This window comes from Brienomyrus brachyistius, unplaced genomic scaffold (assembly GCF_023856365.1).
Source record: "Brienomyrus brachyistius isolate T26 unplaced genomic scaffold, BBRACH_0.4 scaffold508, whole genome shotgun sequence".
Taxonomy (NCBI): Eukaryota; Metazoa; Chordata; class Actinopteri; order Osteoglossiformes; family Mormyridae; genus Brienomyrus; species Brienomyrus brachyistius.
This window is the reverse complement of record NW_026042783.1, coordinates 10,054-23,998: the sequence shown is the minus strand read 5'-3', so window position 1 is coordinate 23,998 and position 13,945 is coordinate 10,054. Positions and strand designations below refer to the sequence as shown.

The 13,945-nt window shown below is 53.7% G+C and overlaps 1 protein-coding gene across 1 annotated transcript; it reads left to right on the top strand.

Annotated features, from left to right (window-relative positions):
* The first annotated feature begins 587 nt into the window (after positions 1 to 587).
* Positions 588 to 1,713, top strand: LOC125729142 (intersectin-2-like). The gene is made up of 3 exons (XM_049005652.1): positions 588 to 699; positions 824 to 997; positions 1,556 to 1,713. Exons 1-3 carry the CDS (start codon positions 588 to 590, stop codon positions 1,711 to 1,713), a joined length of 444 nt encoding a protein of 147 aa, XP_048861609.1.
* Positions 1,714 to 13,945: the final 12,232 nt, after the last annotated feature.

Sequence of the window (13,945 nt, the reverse complement as noted above, 5' to 3'; positions counted from 1 at the left end):
CTACAAAATTGCTTGTCCTTTTCCTATTTAATTTAGTTATATGTATGTGTGTGTGTGTATATTTATGTATCTGTAATATAAAATCCTCTAAGTCACCAGTATATATTCATTACCCTATTCAGTGTTTCAGAACCCTGACCCCATGTTTTAGTCCATGTTGGACGTTTCACAGCCAGAACCTACAAACCCCATGAGCAAGAATTTGTTTCTTCCAACCAGTTGAGCATAGAGAGTCAGTCAAAGGCTACTCAACTGGTTTGTAAAAACAAAATCTTGGTCTGAGTTTGTAGCTGAGCACTGGTTTTTCCTGAATTTGAGTTTCCCTCTTTTACACAGCCTGTCCTTCCAGTGAACACATCCGTTGCAGTTTAAGAACCTACTACTTTCCCTTTTGGTTGCTGTACAGTCTATTTATGCAGACCTTCATTACTGAACCCTTGATAACCCTATCATAGACTGCAGTGCCCCATTAACTACAGTTTTTTTTTCCAGTTGCTGTATCTTATTTCTGCCAATTCCTTGGGAGTTCCTTGCATCTTAACTTCTTTATTATGAATCTTATTTATTGTTCCTTGGTCTTTCGACTCATGCATCACTTGCTGTATGCATTTCCAGCTCGTTCCCTGAAAACCAGTGGCATTGGCCGCCTGCTGGTCACTATTTTGGAGGCCACAGAGCTCAAGCCCTGCAAGCCCAATGGTGAGGGTCAAAGGTCAAGTCCTATCTCCCGAAACTCCAGCCGCTAACCCCCTAATGCCTTGTACCTCATGTATGGCTTGATGGTTGGGTTTAATGGTTTTTTTTGATGGCCTACACCCTCCAGGAAAGAGTAATCCATATTGCGAGGTGACCATGGGGGCACAGTGTTTCACCTCCCGGACAATAAATGACACAATCAACCCCAAGTGGAACTTCAACTGTCAGTTCTTCATTAAGGACCTGTACCAGGATGTTCTATGTGTCACCATCTTCAAGAGGGACCAGTTCTCTCCCGATGGTTAGTCCTTTCTTCAGATGTTTATTTCTCCTCTTTTTACACGTTGACACTTCCTGAAATTCGTCTTGGGAACAGTTCTGATGTTAAATGTGCTGATGTTAAATTTCCCTTAGAAAAATTTGGGTGTCATATTTGAAGTTTCGTCTTGTTTTTTTTTTTTTTAATTTAACTTTTAATTTATTTTTAATTTATTTATTTATTACACGTCATTTTAAGTTTCTCCATGGGGTATCACTGTGGTTTCATGCTTCAGGGTTCTGGTTCCATATCCTCCCCCTGGTTCTGTGTGTGTGAGTTTGAACATTCTCTTTGTATTTGTACGGGTTACTCCTACAGCCCAAGAACACATACAGATGAACTACGTTCTCTACTTTATGCCCTGGTATATTCTGCAGTCTCACTGCAACCCTTCTACTAGATAATTTCTTTTGTGTTTGACCGTTTATTTCTTTCCCCCCCCTATTGCTTAATTTCTTTCATTGTGCCACAATGGCCTGTGTTCTATTACTAGCGTTTGATGGTGGCCGCTTTCATCATGGCTGCTTGTATCATTGTTAGACTTCCTGGGCCGCACTGAAGTTCCTGTGGCCACCATCAAGAAGGAGCTGGAAAACAAGGGAGCAGCGACAAGGCGCCTGCTGCTGCACGAGGTGGCGACAGGCGAGGTGTGGGTGCGCCTGGACCTGCAGCTGTTCGACCAAAAATCTCTCAAATGAGGCGACGCGGATTGGTGCCATGCCATACGCCCCCCGCCCCGCCCCCGCCTCCACCCCGCTTCCCAAGACAAACGGACAGAGCTGAGGCTTCCTGACGAGATGCTCATTCCGATCCCCGGAACCAGCGGCAAGCATCAGCAGAGCAGGTTCTAGGCTGATGCCACGGGCAGTCCGGCTCCAGCACAGACAGGGTTCTGCCACGTTCACTCGCCAGGTGGCGTCTGTGAGCTGAGAGCTGTATGCCAGTGCTGCTGGAGACCGTCTGGACTCCTGAGTACTTCTGATAATGTGGACGTTTGACACAAATGCAAAATATAGGAAAGCCCTTTTGGGACTGATTATTGTTTACCACTGGATATGGTAATATCTCAGGTTTTTGTTTTTCCTGTCAGTTGTTTATAAAACCAAAAATATATTATGTCAATATCTTATCTTATTTTAATTATACAAATTCGGTACCTGTGAGACAAACCAACTTTACCAAGGAACAAATTTTTTTTTTTTTTTTAAAGAAAAATCTTCCCTCACTGAAAGCAAGATGGATGTATGCAGTGTATGTTGTACTGAATACTAACACAGGACTTTGGTAAAACTAAGTTTATTACAAGAATCACACTACCCTGTAACTGTCAATAGGTCGTTTTTTTGTTTCCCCTAACATTATTTAGTGTCAGCAAACCACAGCACATACAAATGTTTGGAAACATATTGTCACTCCTAGATACATCACATTTTACTACTAAAGACGTTATGTTGCTTCATGTGGATTTAACTAACAGTTCCTTAATTGCTTATGCATTCATTCCACTGTTAAAATATTGTTATATGATTTTAACATTTCCACTCAGAAAATCTTAATTCATAAAGGTATGAATGGAAACTAAAACAGGTAATTCTGAACCTTATATGTAAGACACACATCAGGTCAGGGTCAGGGTGCTGGTTTGTCAGGGTGCTGGTTTGTCAGGCTGGTGGTTTGTCAGGCTGCTGGTTTGTCAGGCTGGTGGTTTGTCAGGCTGCTGGTTTGTCAGGCTGCTGGTTTGTCAGGCTGCTGGTTTGTCAGGCTGCTGGTTTGTCAGGCTGCTGCTGGTTTGTCAGGCTGCTGCTGGTTTGTCAGGCTGCTGCTGGTTTGTCAGGCTGCTGCTGGTTTGTCAGGCTGCTGCTGGTTTGTCAGGCTGCTGCTGGTTTGTCAGGCTGCTGCTGGTTTGTCAGGCTGCTGCTGGTTTGTCAGGCTGCTGCTGGTTTGTCAGGCTGCTGCTGGTTTGTCAGGCTGCTGCTGGTTTGTCAGGCTGCTGCTGGTTTGTCAGGCTGCTGCTGGTTTGTCAGGCTGCTGCTGGTTTGTCAGGCTGCTGCTGGTTTGTCAGGCTGCTGCTGGTTTGTCAGGCTGCTGCTGGTTTGTCAGGCTGCTGCTGGTTTGTCAGGCTGCTGCTGGTTTGTCAGGCTGCTGCTGGTTTGTCAGGCTGCTGCTGGTTTGTCAGGCTGCTGCTGGTTTGTCAGGCTGCTGCTGGTTTGTCAGGCTGCTGCTGGTTTGTCAGGCTGCTGCTGGTTTGTCAGGCTGCTGCTGGTTTGTCAGGCTGCTGCTGGTTTGTCAGGCTGCTGCTGGTTTGTCAGGCTGCTGCTGGTTTGTCAGGGTCAGGCTGCTGCTGGTTTGTCAGGGTCAGGCTGCTGCTGGTTTGTCAGGGTCAGGCTGCTGCTGGTTTGTCAGGGTCAGGCTGCTGCTGGTTTGTCAGGGTCAGGCTGCTGCTGGTTTGTCAGTGTCGTGCTGCTGCTTTGTCAGGGTCAGGCTGCTGCTGGTTTGTCAGGGTCAGGCTGCTGCTGGTTTGTCAGGGTCAGGCTGCTGCTGGTTTGTCAGTGTCGTGCTGCTGCTGGTTTGTCAGTGTCGTGCTGCTGCTTTGTCAGTGTCGTGCTGCTGCTTTGTCAGTGTCGTGCTGCTGCTTTGTCAGTGTCGTGCTGCTGCTTTGTCAGGGTGCTGCTGCTTTGTCAGGGTGCTGCTGCTTTGTCAGGGTGCTGCTGCTTTGTCAGGCTGCTGCTGCTTTGTCAGGGTGCTGCTGCTTTGTCAGGCTGCTGCTGCTTTGTCAGGCTGCTGCTGCTTTGTCAGGCTGCTGCTGCTTTGTCAGGCTGCTGCTGCTTTGTCAGTGTCAGGCTGCTTTGTCAGTGTCAGGCTGCTTTGTCAGGGTGCTGCTGGTTTGTCAGGCTGCTGCTTGTTTGTCAGGCTGCTGCTTGTTTGTCAGGCTGCTGCTTGTTTGTCAGGCTGCTGCTTGTTTGTCAGGGTGCTGCTTGTTTGTCAGGGTGCTGCTTGTTTGTCAGGGTGCTGCTTGTTTGTCAGGGTGCTGCTTGTTTGTCAGGGTGCTGCTGGTTTGTCAGGGGGCTGCTGGTTTGTCAGGGTGCTGCTTGTTTGTCAGGGGGCTGCTGGTTTGTCAGGGGGCTGCTGGTTTGTCAGGGGGCTGCTGGTTTGTCAGGGGGCTGCTGGTTTGTCAGGGGGCTGCTGGTTTGTCAGGGGGCTGCTGGTTTGTCAGGCTGCTGGTTTGTCAGGCTGCTGGTTTGTCAGGCTGCTGGTTTGTCAGGCTGCTGGTTTGTCAGGCTGCTGGTTTGTCAGGGTCAGGCTGCTGCTTTGTCAGTGTCAGGGTGCTGCTTTGTCAGTGTCAGGCTGCTGGTTTGTCAGGGTGCTGGTTTGTCAGGGTGCTGCTTTGTCAGGGTGCTGCTTTGTCAGGGTGCTGCTTTGTCAGGGTGCTGCTTTGTCAGGGTGCTGCTTTGTCAGGGTGCTGCTTTGTCAGGGTGCTGCTTTGTCAGGCTGCTGCTTTGTCAGGGTGCTGCTGGTTTGTCAGGCTGCTGCTGGTTTGTCAGGGTGCTGCTGGTTTGTCAGGCTGCTGCTGCTTTGTCAGGGTGCTGCTGGTTTGTCAGGCTGCTGGTTTGTCAGTGTCAGGCTGCTGGTTTGTCAGTGTCAGGCTGCTGCTTTGTCAGTGTCAGGGTGCTGGTTTGTCAGGGTGCTGCTTTGTCAGGCTGCTGCTTTGTCAGGGTGCTGCTGGTTTGTCAGGCTGCTGCTGGTTTGTCAGGGTGCTGCTGGTTTGTCAGGCTGCTGCTGCTTTGTCAGGGTGCTGCTGGTTTGTCAGGCTGCTGGTTTGTCAGTGTCAGGCTGCTGGTTTGTCAGTGTCAGGCTGCTGCTTTGTCAGTGTCAGGGTGCTGGTTTGTCAGGGTCAGGGTGCTGGTTTGTCAGGGTGCTGGTTTGTCAGGGTCAGGGTGCTGGTTTGTCAGGGTGCTGGTTTGTCAGGGTCAGGCTGCTGCTTTGTCAGTGTCAGGCTGCTGCTGGTTTGTCAGTGTCAGGCTGCTGCTGGTTTGTCAGGCTGCTGCTGGTTTGTCAGGCTGCTGCTGGTTTGTCAGGCTGCTGCTTTGTCAGGGTGCTGCTTTGTCAGGCTGCTGCTGCTGCTTTGTCAGGCTGCTGCTGCTGCTTTGTCAGGCTGCTGCTGCTGCTTTGTCAGGCTGCTGCTGCTGCTTTGTCAGGCTGCTGCTGCTTTGTCAGTGTCAGGCTGCTGCTGCTTTGTCAGGCTGCTGCTGCTTTGTCAGGCTGCTGCTGCTTTGTCAGGCTGCTGCTGCTTTGTCAGGCTGCTGCTGCTTTGTCAGGCTGCTGCTTTGTCAGGCTGCTGCTGCTTTGTCAGGCTGCTGCTGCTTTGTCAGGCTGCTGCTGCTTTGTCAGTGTCAGGCTGCTGCTGCTTTGTCAGTGTCAGGCTGCTGCTGCTTTGTCAGTGTCAGGCTGCTGCTGCTTTGTCAGTGTCAGGCTGCTGCTGCTTTGTCAGTGTCAGGCTGCTGCTGCTTTGTCAGTGTCAGGCTGCTGCTGCTTTGTCAGTGTCAGGCTGCTGCTGCTTTGTCAGTGTCAGGCTGCTGCTGCTTTGTCAGTGTCAGGCTGCTGCTGCTTTGTCAGTGTCAGGCTGCTGCTGCTTTGTCAGTGTCAGGCTGCTGCTGCTTTGTCAGTGTCAGGCTGCTGCTGCTTTGTCAGTGTCAGGCTGCTGCTGCTTTGTCAGTGTCAGGCTGCTGCTGCTTTGTCAGTGTCAGGCTGCTGCTGCTTTGTCAGTGTCAGGCTGCTGCTGCTTTGTCAGTGTCAGGCTGCTGCTGCTTTGTCAGTGTCAGGCTGCTGCTGCTTTGTCAGTGTCAGGCTGCTGCTGCTTTGTCAGTGTCAGGCTGCTGCTGCTTTGTCAGTGTCAGGCTGCTGCTGCTTTGTCAGTGTCAGGCTGCTGCTGCTTTGTCAGTGTCAGGCTGCTGCTGCTTTGTCAGTGTCAGGCTGCTGCTGCTTTGTCAGTGTCAGGCTGCTGCTGCTTTGTCAGGCTGCTGCTTGTTTGTCAGGGTGCTGCTTGGTCAGGCTGCTGCTTGGTCAGGCTGCTGCTTGGTCAGGCTGCTGCTTGTTTGTCAGGGTCAGGCTGCTGCTTGTTTGTCAGGGTCAGGCTGCTGCTTGTTTGTCAGGGTCAGGCTGCTGCTTTGTCAGGGTCAGGCTGCTGCTTTGTCAGGGTCAGGGTGCTGCTTGTTTGTCAGTGTCAGGGTGCTGCTTGTTTGTCAGTGTCAGGGTGCTGCTTGTTTGTCAGTGTCAGGGTGCTGCTTGTTTGTCAGTGTCAGGGTGCTGCTTGTTTGTCAGTGTCAGGGTGCTGCTTGTTTGTCAGTGTCAGGGTGCTGCTTGTTTGTCAGTGTCAGGGTGCTGCTTGTTTGTCAGTGTCAGGGTGCTGCTTGTTTGTCAGTGTCAGGGTGCTGCTTGTTTGTCAGGCTGCTTGTTTGTCAGGCTGCTGGTTTGTCAGGCTGCTGGTTTGTCAGGCTGCTGGTTTGTCAGGCTGCTGGTTTGTCAGGCTGCTGGTTTGTCAGGCTGCTGGTTTGTCAGGCTGCTGCTTTGTCAGGCTGCTGCTTTGTCAGGCTGCTGCTTTGTCAGGCTGCTGCTTTGTCAGGGTGCTGGTTTGTCAGGGTCAGGCTGCTGCTTTGTCAGTGTCAGGCTGCTGCTTTGTCAGTGTCAGGCTGCTGCTTTGTCAGGGTCAGGCTGCTGGTTTGTCAGTGTCAGGCTGCTGCTGGTTTGTCAGTGTCAGGCTGCTGCTGCTTTGTCAGGGTGCTGCTTTGTCAGGGTGCTGCTTTGTCAGGGTGCTGCTTTGTCAGGGTGCTGCTTTGTCAGGGTGCTGCTTTGTCAGGCTGCTGCTTTGTCAGGCTGCTGCTTTGTCAGGCTGCTGCTTTGTCAGTGTCAGGCTGCTGCTTTGTCAGGGTCAGGCTGCTGCTTTGTCAGTGTCAGGCTGCTGCTTTGTCAGGGTGCTGGTTTGTCAGGGTCAGGCTGCTGCTTTGTCAGTGTCAGGCTGCTGCTGGTTTGTCAGTGTCAGGCTGCTGCTGGTTTGTCAGTGTCAGGCTGCTGCTGGTTTGTCAGTGTCAGGCTGCTGCTGGTTTGTCAGTGTCAGGCTGCTGCTGGTTTGTCAGTGTCAGGCTGCTGCTGGTTTGTCAGTGTCAGGCTGCTGCTGGTTTGTCAGGCTGCTGCTGGTTTGTCAGGCTGCTGCTGGTTTGTCAGGCTGCTGCTGGTTTGTCAGGCTGCTGCTGGTTTGTCAGGCTGCTGCTGGTTTGTCAGGCTGCTGCTGGTTTGTCAGGCTGCTGGTTTGTCAGGCTGCTGGTTTGTCAGGCTGCTGCTTTGTCAGGCTGCTGCTTTGTCAGTGTCAGGGTGCTGCTTTGTCAGTGTCAGGGTGCTGCTTTGTCAGTGTCAGGGTGCTGCTTTGTCAGTGTCAGGGTGCTGCTTTGTCAGTGTCAGGGTGCTGCTTTGTCAGGGTCAGGCTGCTGCTGGTTTGTCAGGCTGCTGCTGGTTTGTCAGGCTGCTGCTGGTTTGTCAGTGTCAGGCTGCTGCTGGTTTGTCAGGGTCAGGCTGCTGCTGGTTTGTCAGGGTCAGGCTGCTGCTGGTTTGTCAGGCTGCTGCTGGTTTGTCAGGCTGCTGCTGGTTTGTCAGTGTCAGGCTGCTGCTGGTTTGTCAGGCTGCTGCTTGTTTGTCAGGGTGCTGCTGGTTTGTCAGGCTGCTGCTGCTTTGTCAGGGTGCTGCTGCTTTGTCAGGGTGCTGCTGCTTTGTCAGGGTGCTGCTGCTTTGTCAGGGTGCTTTGTCAGTGTCAGGCTGCTGCTGGTTTGTCAGGCTGCTGCTGGTTTGTCAGGCTGCTGCTGGTTTGTCAGGCTGCTGCTGGTTTGTCAGGCTGCTGCTGGTTTGTCAGGCTGCTGCTGGTTTGTCAGTGTCAGGCTGCTGCTGGTTTGTCAGTGTCAGGCTGCTGCTGCTTTGTCAGGGTGCTGCTGGTTTGTCAGGGTGCTGCTGGTTTGTCAGGGTGCTGCTGGTTTGTCAGGGTGCTGCTGGTTTGTCAGGGTGCTGCTGGTTTGTCAGGCTGCTGCTGGTTTGTCAGGCTGCTGCTGGTTTGTCAGGCTGCTGCTGCTTTGTCAGGCTGCTGCTGCTTTGTCAGGCTGCTGCTGCTTTGTCAGGCTGCTGCTGCTTTGTCAGGCTGCTGCTGCTTTGTCAGGCTGCTGCTGCTTTGTCAGGCTGCTGCTGCTTTGTCAGTGTCAGGCTGCTGCTGCTTTGTCAGTGTCAGGCTGCTGCTGCTTTGTCAGTGTCAGGCTGCTGCTGCTTTGTCAGTGTCAGGCTGCTGCTGCTTTGTCAGTGTCAGGCTGCTGCTGCTTTGTCAGTGTCAGGCTGCTGCTGCTTTGTCAGTGTCAGGCTGCTGCTGCTTTGTCAGTGTCAGGCTGCTGCTGCTTTGTCAGTGTCAGGCTGCTGCTGCTTTGTCAGTGTCAGGCTGCTGCTGCTTTGTCAGTGTCAGGCTGCTGCTGCTTTGTCAGTGTCAGGCTGCTGCTGCTTTGTCAGTGTCAGGCTGCTGCTGCTTTGTCAGTGTCAGGCTGCTGCTGCTTTGTCAGGGTGCTGCTTTGTCAGGCTGCTGCTGGTTTGTCAGTGTCAGGGTGCTGCTTGTTTGTCAGGCTGCTGCTGGTTTGTCAGGGTGCTGCTTGTTTGTCAGGGTGCTGCTGGTTTGTCAGGGTGCTGCTTGTTTGTCAGGGTGCTGCTGGTTTGTCAGGGTGCTGCTGGTTTGTCAGGGTGCTGCTGGTTTGTCAGGGTGCTGCTGGTTTGTCAGGGTGCTGCTGGTTTGTCAGGGTGCTGCTTGTTTGTCAGGGTGCTGCTGGTTTGTCAGGGTGCTGCTGGTTTGTCAGGCTGCTGGTTTGTCAGGCTGCTGGTTTGTCAGGGTCAGGCTGCTGCTTTGTCAGGGTGCTGGTTTGTCAGGGTCAGGCTGCTGCTTTGTCAGTGTCAGGGTGCTGCTTTGTCAGGGTGCTGCTTTGTCAGGGTGCTGGTTTGTCAGGGTCAGGCTGCTGCTTTGTCAGGGTGCTGGTTTGTCAGGGTCAGGCTGCTGCTTTGTCAGGGTGCTGGTTTGTCAGGGTCAGGCTGCTGCTTTGTCAGTGTCAGGCTGCTGCTTTGTCAGTGTCAGGCTGCTGCTTTGTCAGTGTCAGGCTGCTGCTTTGTCAGTGTCAGGCTGCTGCTGGTTTGTCAGTGTCAGGCTGCTGCTGGTTTGTCAGTGTCAGGCTGCTGCTGGTTTGTCAGGGTGCTGCTTTGTCAGGCTGCTGCTTTGTCAGGCTGCTGCTTTGTCAGGCTGCTGCTTTGTCAGTGTCAGGCTGCTGCTTTGTCAGGGTGCTGGTTTGTCAGGGTCAGGCTGCTGCTTTGTCAGGGTGCTGGTTTGTCAGGGTCAGGCTGCTGCTTTGTCAGGGTGCTGGTTTGTCAGGGTGCTGCTGGTTTGTCAGTGTCAGGCTGCTGCTGGTTTGTCAGTGTCAGGCTGCTGCTGGTTTGTCAGGCTGCTGCTGGTTTGTCAGGCTGCTGCTGGTTTGTCAGGCTGCTGCTGGTTTGTCAGGCTGCTGCTGGTTTGTCAGGCTGCTGCTGGTTTGTCAGGCTGCTGCTGGTTTGTCAGGCTGCTGCTGGTTTGTCAGGCTGCTGCTGGTTTGTCAGTGTCAGGCTGCTGGTTTGTCAGTGTCAGGGTGCTGCTTTGTCAGTGTCAGGGTGCTGCTTTGTCAGGGTGCTGCTTTGTCAGGGTGCTGCTTTGTCAGGGTCAGGGTGCTGGTTTGTCAGGGTCAGGCTGCTGCTTTGTCAGTGTCAGGGTGCTGCTTTGTCAGGGTGCTGCTTTGTCAGGGTGCTGCTTTGTCAGGGTGCTGGTTTGTCAGGGTCAGGCTGCTGCTTTGTCAGGGTGCTGGTTTGTCAGGGTCAGGCTGCTGCTTTGTCAGTGTCAGGCTGCTGCTTTGTCAGTGTCAGGCTGCTGCTTTGTCAGTGTCAGGCTGCTGGTTTGTCAGTGTCAGGCTGCTGCTGGTTTGTCAGTGTCAGGCTGCTGCTGCTTTGTCAGGGTGCTGCTTTGTCAGGCTGCTGCTTTGTCAGGCTGCTGCTTTGTCAGTGTCAGGCTGCTGCTTTGTCAGGGTCAGGCTGCTGCTTTGTCAGTGTCAGGCTGCTGCTTTGTCAGGGTGCTGGTTTGTCAGGGTCAGGCTGCTGCTTTGTCAGGGTGCTGGTTTGTCAGGGTGCTGCTGGTTTGTCAGTGTCAGGCTGCTGCTGGTTTGTCAGTGTCAGGCTGCTGCTGGTTTGTCAGGCTGCTGCTGGTTTGTCAGGCTGCTGCTGGTTTGTCAGGCTGCTGCTGGTTTGTCAGGCTGCTGCTGGTTTGTCAGGCTGCTGCTGGTTTGTCAGGCTGCTGCTGGTTTGTCAGGCTGCTGGTTTGTCAGGCTGCTGCTGGTTTGTCAGGCTGCTGGTTTGTCAGGCTGCTGGTTTGTCAGGCTGCTGGTTTGTCAGTGTCAGGGTGCTGCTTTGTCAGTGTCAGGGTGCTGCTTTGTCAGTGTCAGGGTGCTGCTTTGTCAGGGTCAGGCTGCTGCTGGTTTGTCAGGCTGCTGCTGGTTTGTCAGGCTGCTGCTGGTTTGTCAGGGTCAGGCTGCTGCTGGTTTGTCAGGGTCAGGCTGCTGCTGGTTTGTCAGTGTCAGGCTGCTGCTGCTTTGTCAGGGTGCTGCTTGTTTGTCAGGGTGCTGCTGGTTTGTCAGGGTGCTGCTGGTTTGTCAGGCTGCTGCTGGTTTGTCAGGCTGCTGCTTGTTTGTCAGGCTGCTGCTTGTTTGTCAGGGTGCTGCTTGTTTGTCAGGGTGCTGCTTGTTTGTCAGGCTGCTGCTTGTTTGTCAGGCTGCTGCTTGTTTGTCAGGGTGCTGCTTGTTTGTCAGGGTGCTGCTGGTTTGTCAGGGTGCTGCTGGTTTGTCAGGCTGCTGCTTGTTTGTCAGGCTGCTGCTTGTTTGTCAGGCTGCTGCTTGTTTGTCAGGCTGCTGCTTGTTTGTCAGGCTGCTGCTTGTTTGTCAGGCTGCTGCTTGTTTGTCAGGCTGCTGCTTGTTTGTCAGGCTGCTGCTTGTTTGTCAGGCTGCTGCTTGTTTGTCAGGCTGCTGCTTGTTTGTCAGGCTGCTGCTTTGTCAGGGTCAGGCTGCTGCTTTGTCAGGGTCAGGCTGCTGCTGGTTTGTCAGTGTCAGGCTGCTGCTGGTTTGTCAGGCTGCTGGTTTGTCAGGGTGCTGCTTTGTCAGGGTGCTGCTTTGTCAGGGTCAGGCTGCTGCTTTGTCAGGGTGCTGGTTTGTCAGGGTCAGGCTGCTGCTTTGTCAGGGTGCTGCTGGTTTGTCAGTGTCAGGCTGCTGCTGGTTTGTCAGTGTCAGGCTGCTGCTGGTTTGTCAGTGTCAGGCTGCTGCTGGTTTGTCAGTGTCAGGCTGCTGCTGGTTTGTCAGTGTCAGGCTGCTGCTGGTTTGTCAGTGTCAGGGTGCTGCTTTGTCAGGGTGCTGCTTTGTCAGGGTGCTGCTTTGTCAGGGTGCTTTGTCAGTGTCAGGCTGCTGCTGGTTTGTCAGGCTGCTGCTGGTTTGTCAGGCTGCTGCTGGTTTGTCAGTGTCAGGCTGCTGCTGCTTTGTCAGGGTGCAGCTTTGTCAGGCTGCTGCTTTGTCAGGCTGCTGCTTTGTCAGGCTGCTGGTTTGTCAGGCTGCTGCTGGTTTGTCAGGCTGCTGCTGCTTTGTCAGGCTGCTGCTGCTTTGTCAGGCTGCTGCTGCTTTGTCAGGCTGCTGCTGCTTTGTCAGGCTGCTGCTGCTTTGTCAGGCTGCTGCTGCTTTGTCAGGCTGCTGCTGCTTTGTCAGGCTGCTGCTGCTTTGTCAGTGTCAGGCTGCTGCTGCTTTGTCAGTGTCAGGCTGCTGCTGCTTTGTCAGTGTCAGGCTGCTGCTGCTTTGTCAGTGTCAGGCTGCTGCTGCTTTGTCAGTGTCAGGCTGCTGCTGCTTTGTCAGTGTCAGGGTGCTGCTGCTTTGTCAGTGTCAGGCTGCTGCTGGTTTGTCAGGGTCAGGCTGCTGCTGGTTTGTCAGGGTCAGGCTGCTGCTGGTTTGTCAGGGTCAGGCTGCTGCTGGTTTGTCAGGGTCAGGCTGCTGCTGGTTTGTCAGGGTCAGGCTGCTGCTGGTTTGTCAGGGTCAGGCTGCTGCTTGTTTGTCAGTGTCAGGGTGCTGCTTGTTTGTCAGTGTCAGGGTGCTGCTTGTTTGTCAGTGTCAGGGTGCTGCTTGTTTGTCAGTGTCAGGGTGCTGCTTGTTTGTCAGTGTCAGGGTGCTGCTTGTTTGTCAGTGTCAGGGTGCTGCTTGTTTGTCAGTGTCAGGGTGCTGCTTGTTTGTCAGTGTCAGGGTGCTGCTTGTTTGTCAGTGTCAGGGTGCTGGTTTGTCAGTGTCAGGCTGCTGCTGCTTTGTCAGGGTGCTGCTTTGTCAGGCTGCTGCTTTGTCAGGCTGCTGCTTTGTCAGGCTGCTGCTTTGTCAGGCTGCTGCTTTGTCAGGGTCAGGCTGCTGCTTTGTCAGTGTCAGGCTGCTGCTTTGTCAGGGTGCTGGTTTGTCAGGGTCAGGCTGCTGCTTTGTCAGGGTGCTGGTTTGTCAGGGTGCTGCTGGTTTGTCAGTGTCAGGCTGCTGCTGGTTTGTCAGTGTCAGGCTGCTGCTGGTTTGTCAGTGTCAGGCTGCTGCTGGTTTGTCAGGCTGCTGCTGGTTTGTCAGGCTGCTGCTGGTTTGTCAGGCTGCTGCTGGTTTGTCAGGCTGCTGCTGGTTTGTCAGGCTGCTGCTGGTTTGTCAGGCTGCTGCTGGTTTGTCAGGCTGCTGGTTTGTCAGGCTGCTGCTGGTTTGTCAGGCTGCTGGTTTGTCAGGCTGCTGGTTTGTCAGGCTGCTGGTTTGTCAGTGTCAGGGTGCTGCTTTGTCAGTGTCAGGGTGCTGCTTTGTCAGTGTCAGGGTGCTGCTTTGTCAGGGTCAGGCTGCTGCTGGTTTGTCAGGCTGCTGCTGGTTTGTCAGGCTGCTGCTGGTTTGTCAGGGTCAGGCTGCTGCTGGTTTGTCAGGGTCAGGCTGCTGCTGGTTTGTCAGTGTCAGGCTGCTGCTGCTTTGTCAGGGTGCTGCTTGTTTGTCAGGGTGCTGCTGGTTTGTCAGGGTGCTGCTGGTTTGTCAGGCTGCTGCTGGTTTGTCAGGCTGCTGCTTGTTTGTCAGGCTGCTGCTTGTTTGTCAGGGTGCTGCTTGTTTGTCAGGGTGCTGCTTGTTTGTCAGGCTGCTGCTTGTTTGTCAGGCTGCTGCTTGTTTGTCAGGGTGCTGCTTGTTTGTCAGGGTGCTGCTGGTTTGTCAGGGTGCTGCTGGTTTGTCAGGCTGCTGCTTGTTTGTCAGGCTGCTGCTTGTTTGTCAGGCTGCTGCTTGTTTGTCAGGCTGCTGCTTGTTTGTCAGGCTGCTGCTTGTTTGTCAGGCTGCTGCTTGTTTGTCAGGCTGCTGCTTGTTTGTCAGGCTGCTGCTTGTTTGTCAGGCTGCTGCTTTGTCAGGGTCAGGCTGCTGCTTTGTCAGGGTCAGGCTGCTGCTGGTTTGTCAGTGTCAGGCTGCTGCTGGTTTGTCAGGCTGCTGGTTTGTCAGGGTGCTGCTTTGTCAGGGTGCTGCTTTGTCAGGGTCAGGCTGCTGCTTTGTCAGGGTGCTGGTTTGTCAGGGTCAGGCTGCTGCTTTGTCAGGGTGCTGCTGGTTTGTCAGTGTCAGGCTGCTGCTGGTTTGTCAGTGTCAGGCTGCTGCTGGTTTGTCAGTGTCAGGCTGCTGCTGGTTTGTCAGTGTCAGGCTGCTGCTGGTTTGTCAGTGTCAGGGTGCTGCTTTGTCAGGGTGCTGCTTTGTCAGGGTGCTGCTTTGTCAGGGTGCTTTGTCAGTGTCAGGCTGCTGCTGGTTTGTCAGGCTGCTGCTGGTTTGTCAGGCTGCTGCTGGT